Raw genomic sequence first — 9,390 nt, 5'->3', positions numbered from 1 at the left:
GGGTTCCCAACTGGATCCAGGTAGTTGTTAAATTGATCTCAAAAGGTTTTGATGCTTACTCTGAGAGAGTGCAAAACCCTTTTGGTGCCTTAACCACTATAGCAAAGTTCAAAGTCAGTCAATTCCCTAGGCAATGAGTCTGAGAAAGCCATCTTTGACAAAGAGTCAGATGAGTATGTAGCAGACATGTTAATGACGTGGATGTCACTGTGGGTTTTAAAAGTCATACTTCCATTCTGGGATAAAATATGATGATTTTAAGGTCAATCAATGTCTTGGAGATGTCAGCAAACCAAGCCATTTGATCCTGCTGCGAAAGAAGGATTATGGAGTAGCGGCATAGGGAGGGGTGAATATGTAGAAAGCTAATTTCCACTTTATACCAGATATATCATATAGAGAAAACAAAGTGATGGTTGACCACCAAGACTGTTCCCACCAGCCGGTCCACCCATGGTAATAACCTCAACAAACCAGTAATACTTCCATCCTCCAGATCCACATAAAATTTAAAACAATTAGGGAGTCTCCAACACATTAAGTGAGATGAATGAGAAGTCTAGTAGTTTTTTTCTAAATCAGTTAAAGAAATACCACTTCCATTTTTTGGGCAGGAGAGTATTGAGTACTTCCGGAAATTCTGTTTATGTGTCTTCAATTCACTTTTGATAAATATGTTCAATTTCAGCAGAAATGAAAGAACTAGAATAACATGGACAATTCCCCAGCTTTCACTCCTGTAGTGATGCTCATAAACCATACAAACCTCCAACTGAAGACATTCAAAGATTTTGTAGAGCTGCGCCTTAACCCATCAAATTAATTATCCAGCAGTTCTTGCAGAAGTCTTTCTTCTCTGGCACCTCACATGTCATTAGGCCCAGGGTGGTGGGGTGGTTTATTTATATTCTTTTTTCTTTTATCAAGGATGACAATTGATTGATTCCATAATTGTAATAGATTTTTTTGTTTTATTTAAAAAATAAGGCAAAAAATAACAACTTGCAAGTCATATCCAGGTGAATACATACAGTCAGTTTTCATGCTCTATATCGCTAAACAGTTAATGACCAAAATGAACACAACTGAGCATGTAGACATTTTAATTATGGCCAGACATGACAAACCAGCCCTACTAGGGTGTACTTGGGCAAACCTGGCATATCTCTTGTGCACATCTGTACTCACAGCACATAAATACATACAGCACATAAATACATAATTGTGGTATTTATTATTGGGCAACTTCTTGATGTCCTCATAAACTATAAATATTGAATATTTTAAGTTCCTCTGTACTAACTTTCACTGAGACGCAAGGTCCTCAAATTGTAGGTCTATTCCTGATGCAAAACCTTATGTTAGGCACAGTGCAGTAAAAATCCCCTAACTTCCCACACAACGTATCTGTACATACAACTTCTCCTTTTAGTTTCTCTTTGACAACCAGTGGAAAAATCCAATATCGAGCCTGTCTGACCGGTTAGGTGACTTTAGCAGAAGGAGCAGTTGGCACTGTGCCTTGACCAACCCTGTTACTGACACCCGGAATTAATAAAAGCTGCAGGTGGCATGATGGAATTTGATGTGTCTGACTGAAATATAAATGTTTAAATGGAGAGGGAGGGACGAGAAACTAAGTGCTGACATGAATGAAGGGGAGATGGCTAACATGTAGTGACATGGAGAAGTCCTATTTCTAGCCTTATCACTTTTTGTTTGTTCTTTTATATGTTGTATGTTGATGTATTATCATGTTGTTTTGTAAATAAAATTGTGTTTATATTGATAGTAAATTTGGTGTGCATCCTAGTTTATATGTAGTTATTGGTATTTTGATGCTCAGGGAAGTATACACTGATGGTTGGATATATTTTGAATATATTTTAATTTATTGAATTCTCCTATGCAAACCTTGATTGGGGTGGGATAAAGTGACATGAAGAAGGGTAAGAGACATGGGTGACATTCAAACTGAGGTTATTGGGGGGGGGGGGAGGCGGGGTGAGCAGACATGGAAGAGAATAAAGAAGAGAAACTATTATGAAGGAAGATGCAAGATTCACACAGGAAAGAGACAGCAAGCAAACAAAATGAGTTAACACGAGGGGGTGTGAGCGGATAACTGACACGAGGACAGAATGGGGGCCTGGAACTTCAGAGGGAGAAATTAAAATAGGGTGTCAACATAATATGGCTGAATTGTAAATAGATTATAAAATGTTTTAAATCTTTTTTCAGTCAAAGGGGTACCTTAACCCCTTAATGACACAACTTCTGGAATAAAAGGGAATCATGACGGAATATATCCGTCGTCTGTCCTTAAGGGGTTAAGGACAATAACCACTGCAGTTTGCTGTAGTGAACTGTTCATAAATGGTTTGACACTTACCTGGCTGTATCAGGTGCCGCAATCAGTCTGGTCTGCCTTGCTATGCTGTAGTGAAAATCCATACCTTCACATTAGCATGCCAGCTTTGGACATAATTCATTAACTGAGAGCTGTCAGCTGATGGTCTCAGTCAATGAATATTGTACACCATTGGTATGCATGGGTACGTTATAGCACGACGTTGCAGGCCGGAAGGATTTTGGTGCCACGCAGAGCTAGGTAAGTGTCAAAATGATGTAAATGTTTTGACAGCTTACCCAGAGGCAGCGCCAGGCACCATAACCACCATAACCACAAGGACATGATGCAGTGGTGATAATGCTTACAGAGTATTTGTTTAATGACTGCACTTTATTATATGATTTACGATAATATTTATTCTGTATAGAAGACGTGTCATCATCAACCCTTTTTTTGACAAGTGCCCAACTAATACACAATGGCTTTAGCTTGGCGACTTATTCTTCAATTGTAAAATTAGCTCAGTGACCTTTCCTTGTGATATAATACATAACAAAATGAATTATACATATAACGCTCATTAAACTGTCACCAGTGGCAAAGTGGGTCTCCTCTGCATTGGGGAGGGCAGTGTGGCTACAGTAAAACATTATGTACAGTTTCCTGGGGCCTGATGAAAATAATGATCTCCTCCAAACAGAGTTGAACCCAATGAAATCATACGGGGAACATACGGGGAACAACATTTGAGTTCTGACCAAATAATTAAGACCCAAAGTAGGGGAATGTGGTTTATTGCCTAATACTGATAGTAACTAGCAGAATGTAACAGGTATTAAGAAACATTGGAATTGTAGCTGTCACAATGAGTTTTTTTTGTTTGTTTTTTAATAATGTGTCAATTTGTAGTTGAATACAGACTGGTCACTTTTCTGCACATTGGATAGAGCCATTTGGGCACAAAGATATAGGATACAGACTGGCAGGAATCCAAGTCATGATCAGTTGGACCATTGGCCATTGGCCAGGTATTGGTTCTGTACAGGTGTAGAGACATTTCTATCTGGCAACTGATGATGCTCCGTCTGCTGACTTCCCATTGGCTGCAGTCTTTGTCAGTTCTGAGAACATCAATTCCTGAGTGTTATATTTCTCCAGACTGCAAACATGAAGGGAGGCTGGGCAGTGCTCCTGCTCTGTACCTGTGTGTGCTACTCAGTTACAGGTATTGTATATATTTATAGCTTATTATAATATTAACAGGGAACATTTCTGGGGTGAATGGATGAATAACATCAGCATATTTACATACAGCTGTACAACTTAAATTCATAATATTTAAAACATGTAATATTTCCTGTTCACCTGTCATTTATTGCATGTCAATGCACAGATCAAACATTATGTTGTAGGGTATAGTAGACAGTATAATAATAATATTAATAATAATATGTTTGCTTAATATTAATGCCAATTAACAAAAATGTCTTGCATGGAAATATCTTTCACATTACACATGTATTTATAAATGGCCAGTAAATATAATGTATACATTGATTTAACCCTCTTTAAAAAGAACCAGTATTCCACATTATTGCATAATGTGTGTTTTATTAATGGTGTCAACAAAAATGTTGGTTTAAAAAAACAGAAAAAAACTTTATTCACATCATAAAATTTACAACTCGGAGAACAACTGGCAGTCAGTGAAAACCAATTAGGCAACATTGAATAGCAAGATATTTGTTACATAACATGAGCGGTGCATGGCACTAAATACAAAAACTGACCTCAGGTAGTTACAAATTGGCTTACTGTGCATGGTGACGTCATTATGAAGGTTAAAGGGACACTATAGTCACCTGAACACCTTTAGCTCAATGAAGCAGTTTTGGTGTATAGAACATGCCCCTGCAGCCTCATTGCTCAATCCTCTGCCATTTAGGAGTTAAATCCCTTTGTTTATGAACCCTAGACACACCTCCCTGCATGTGACTTGCACAGCCTTCCATAAACACTTCCTGTAAAGAGAGCCCTATTTAGGCTTTCTTTATTGCAAGTTCTGTTTAATTAGGATTTTCTTATCCCCTGCTGTGTTAATAGCTTGCCAGACCCTGCAAGAGCCTCCTGTGTGTGATTAAAGTTCAATTTAGAGATTGAGATACAATTATTTAAGGTAAATTACATCTGTTTGAAAGGGAAACCAGTTTTTTTTTCATGCAGGCTCTGTCAATCATAGCCAGGGGAGGTGTGGCTAGGGCTGCATAAACAGAAACAAAGTGATTTAACTCCTAAATGGCAGTGAATTGAGCAGTGAAATTGCAGGGGAATGATCTATACACGAAAACTGCTTTATTTAGCTAAAGTAATTTAGGTGACTATAGTGTCCCTTTAATGTCAGGGACAATTTTAATTCAGCTAAAGTACAGATAATATAAATATCTAAGGCATTTTGAAACTCTGTAGTTCCTATTTTATGGTTTCATTGCATGCAAAGAAAATAAAATAAACAGAACAGAAATTCAGACAATCTCTGTTCTAATTAACACCTTCAATACCACACCACTTGCCATGTCACAATACATTGAACTTTTTTTTTATGAGAAAGTAATGTTAGGATAATATGAAGTAAAAATTAACATCTTTATTAAGATTTAGACAGCACCCAGTGCCCATGGGTGGGGGAGGGGGAACAGTACCAGCACTTTCTTTATAATTTACAGGCCCCATCTCCACACAGTGGGGCCATTTTAGTGACTTGCTCCCAGTGATTAGTTTTATTAACAGTGAGCAGCCACTTGCTGATCACTGTTTAGTAGATATGTCAGTGGGTGTTTTAAACCTCCCCATTGTTCAATGAATGTCATATTGACTGTTTAGTTGATAGGCTCTTGGGGGCATAAGAGAGGTTTTATTTATTCCTATAGCCTTTTTTTATTTTTGTGATGGAGCTCCTGTACTCCGATCGAGTACATCTGCCTAGCCTGCTTCCTAGCTGCTTGCCAGAAACCTGAAACGTTTCAGACCCCATTCGCGAGAGCTTGGCTGAGATCCTGACTGGCTGCAACACTCCTTTCATGTAGGTATCATTCCCTCTGCGTATTCTGCTGCAACCCTTTTTCCAGGCAGGTATCGACCCCTCTGCCTATTCCGCTATAGCCCTTCTTCCAGGCAGGTATTGTCCCCTCTGCCTATTCCGCTACAGTCCTTCTTCCAGGCAGGTATTATCCCCTCTGCCTATTCCACTACAGCCCTTCTTCAAGGGAGTTATCAACCTCTCTGCCTATTCCGCTGCAGCCCTTCTTCCAGGCATGTATCGTCCCCTCTGCCTATTCCGCTGCAGCCCTTCTTCCAGGCATGTATCGTCCCCTTTGCCTATTCCGCTACAGCCCTTCTTCCAGGCAGGTATCGTCCCCTATGCCTATTCCGCTGCAGCCCTTCTACCACGCAGGTATCCACCTCTGTCTGCATTGTGATTGCTATCACTTGGGGCTCTCGGGCCTAGAGCTCTTTATTTATCCAGGGTTAGAGGGGTTGTGCAGTCAGCCAACAGGTCTGAAGACTGTTACAGGGATTCCTAGAAATCCACACAGGACACCAAGTTCCAAAAGGAACTAACATACAAAACCTTATTTTTCTCAAAACTGGCCCAAATGCTCCTTACATGTAACTTATTGTAACAAGTCAATAAAAATACAAATAATCAAATCATATCAGACAACATACAGGGACTTACAATATTATAATTACATATTTATAAAAGGGGTGGGGAAGACATAAATTAACACAAAATATCTCTCCTGCCTGCAGAATTAGCAATATGTAAATCTACCTGAATATGTAAATTAAAAGCCTTGTTATTCAGGCAGTGCATATAGCTGTTGCTACCATCAAAGGGCAGATATTAAATGCAGTAATTCAGCTTTTGTAATTATTACACTTGTGGACAAATTCCTTTCAGCTGCACTAATCAAATACCTGTCAGTCTGTCTTCCACCTCCGGCAGGTCCTCTCACAGCCCTGGCTGTCAGAGCGTTGCCTTCAATGCAGCACAATGTCGGGGCTCACGAGAGAGGTAGAGGACTTGCCGGAGGTGGTAGCCGGAGTTTCCTGGGCCCACCTTTTCACTATTCAAGCCAGCAAGCTGGTAGCTTGTGCTGTGCCAATGGACCACCAGAGAATATAGTGTCACCCCCCCCCCCCCTCCTGGTCACAGCTAAGAGGCATGGAGGAGGGAATAAACTTAAATATAATTTACAATTAAACTGCTCTCCCCCCACAGAACACAACCCTGTCCTATCACACAAATTTATAAACACACACACACACACACACTGCGCCCACTATGCAAATACACATACTGCATCCACTACACACACTGCATCCACTCTACACACATAGTGCATCACACACATACACTGTATCACTGTGGGCGGACCTGGGGGTGGCCCCGTGGGCAGATTCTGAGGTTGGCCCTGTCGGAAGACTTGGGGTGGGCCCTGTGTGCAGACTTGGGGGTTCACACTATGGGAAGACTTGGGGGTGGGCCCTGTAGGCGGATGTGGGGGTGAGTACTGTGGGAAGACTTGGGGGAGGACCCTGTGGGGAAACTCAGAGGGGGCACTGTGGGAAGACATGGGGGAGGCCCCAGTGGAAAGACATGGGGGAGGGCCCTTGGGCGGACTTGGTATTGGGCCTCGTGGGCAGATGTGGGGGTGGATCCTGTGGGAAGACTTGAGGGACAGAGGTGGCCCTGTGGGTGGACCTCGGGCCCAGGGCCGGCCTTAGGCCATTAGGCGCCCTGTGCGAAAGTCTTCACGGCGCCCTCTTCCACCAAGTTGCCGGTATACAGTCACACACACAGGCACAGGCAGAGAGTCAGACACGCTCAATTGCAGGCAGATAGTTAGACACGCTCAGTTACAGGCATGCAGGCACTCACACACGCTGATAGGCACACTCTCAGTTAAAGGCAGATAGTCACACATACAGGCACAGGCACACACAACGGCACAGCTACAGCGACACACACAATTGGAGTCATACACAGTTACAGTCACACACAGTTATAGTCACACTCAGGCAGAAAGTCACACACACAGGCAGACAGTCACACACACAAAGGCATACAGTCACACACACAGGCAGAAAGTCACACACACACACACACACACAGGCAGACAGTCACACACACACACACACAGGCTGACAGTCACACACACAAACACAGACAGTCACACACAGACAGACAGTCACACACACACACACACACAGAGAGGCAGTCACACAGACAATCACACACACACACAGGAAGGCAGACAGTCACACAGACAGTCACACACACACACACACACACACAGGCAGTCACACATACACACACACACACACACACACAGGCAAACAGTCACACAAAGGCAGTCAAACAGTCAGTCAAACACACAAGCAGGCAGGCAGTCACACACATACACACACACACAGGCAGTCACTCAGACAGACAGTCACAGAGGCAGGCGGGCAGTCACACACACACAGAGGCAGGCAGTCACACAGACAGACAGTCACACACAGGCAGTCACACAAACGCACAGGCAGGCAGTCACACAGACAGACAGTCACACACAGGTAGACAGTCACACACACACACACACACACACACACACACAGAGGCAGGCAGTCACACACACAGACAAACACTCAAAAAACGGCAAGCAGTCACACACAGGCAGGCAGACAGTCACAAACAAAATATATCAAAACGGTATGTGGGATAAAGTGCAAAAATAGTGCAGGACAGCCACTCCCAATAAGGGATCACTCCCAATCCCTAAACCGTAATACAAGTATACAAACAGTATAGTACAAAGACATATACCAGTGGGGGGCGCCACAATCACAAATCGTGCGTATATTTACCATATATATTGCATGGTGATCATATGAAAAGAGGAATAAAAACATACATAGTGAAGTATTTAATGACTTAAAACATAAAAAACAGCAGTAAAAATATACACTCACAAAGAAGGTGGCACAAAGAGACTTATGTCTAGTTGTGCAAAAACGCTTGTCAACCTCTCATGGGTTAAAAATCACTTTGAATAAAGTTCCAATGTCGATGCCTCTTAAAGTAGTCAGCCAGGCAAGGAGATGAAGGAGTCTTTAGGGAGGTGTTGACAGGATTGAAACACACAGTTGACAGTCACAAACACACACAGAGGCAGGCAGTCACACAAACAGGCAAACAGTCACACACAGTTACAGTCATACTCAGGCAGAAAATCACACACACACAGACAGTCACACACACACACACACACACACAGGCAGACAGTCACACACACACAGACAGACAGTCACACACACAGGCATACAGTTACACACACACACACACACACACACAGGGAGGCAGTCACACAGACAGTCACACACACAGGCAGACAGTCACACAGGCAGAAAGTCACACACACACACACACACACACACACACACACACACACACACACAGGCAGACAGTCTCACACACACACACACACACACAGTCACACACACACAGACAGACATAAACACAGGGAGGCAGTCACACAGACAATCACACACAAACACACACAGGAAGGCAGACAGTCACACAGACAGACAGTCACACATATACACACACACACAGGCAGTCATACATACACACACACACACAGGCAAACAGTCACACATACAGTCAGACAGTCAGTCAAGCACACACACACACACACACACAGGCAGGCAGTCACACAGACAGACAGTCACATACAGGCAGACAGTCACACATACACACACACACACACACACACACAGAGGCAGGCAGTCACACAAACAGACAGTCACACACAGGCAAGCAGTCACACACACACAGGCAGGCAGACAGTCACAAACACACACAGAGGCAGGCAGTCAAACAAACAGGCAAACAGTCACACACAGGCAGGTAGTCACACACACAGACACACACACACACACACACAGGCTTACCTCTTTCCATTATGGCTGGAAGGGGGAGTGGATGCAGT

At 42.8% G+C, this 9,390-nt stretch overlaps 1 protein-coding gene across 1 annotated transcript in view; it reads left to right on the top strand.

The window, feature by feature from the left end:
- Positions 1 to 3,269: 3,269 nt before the first annotated feature.
- LOC134573511 (class II histocompatibility antigen, M beta 1 chain-like) overlaps positions 3,270 to 9,390 on the top strand; it is a 29,829-nt gene continuing 23,708 nt past the window's right edge. Inside the window, exon 1 of the mRNA XM_063433285.1 lies at positions 3,270 to 3,578. Coding sequence (XP_063289355.1) covers positions 3,521 to 3,578 — 58 coding nt within the window. The 5' untranslated portion in view covers positions 3,270 to 3,520. The remainder of the gene's footprint in view (positions 3,579 to 9,390) is intronic.

The sequence above is a fragment of the Pelobates fuscus genome, chromosome 9 (assembly GCF_036172605.1).
Source record: "Pelobates fuscus isolate aPelFus1 chromosome 9, aPelFus1.pri, whole genome shotgun sequence".
NCBI classification, from domain to species: domain Eukaryota; kingdom Metazoa; phylum Chordata; class Amphibia; order Anura; family Pelobatidae; genus Pelobates; species Pelobates fuscus.
The sequence above is the reverse complement of the archived record's forward strand: the minus strand, read 5'-3'. Positions and strand labels throughout refer to the sequence as shown.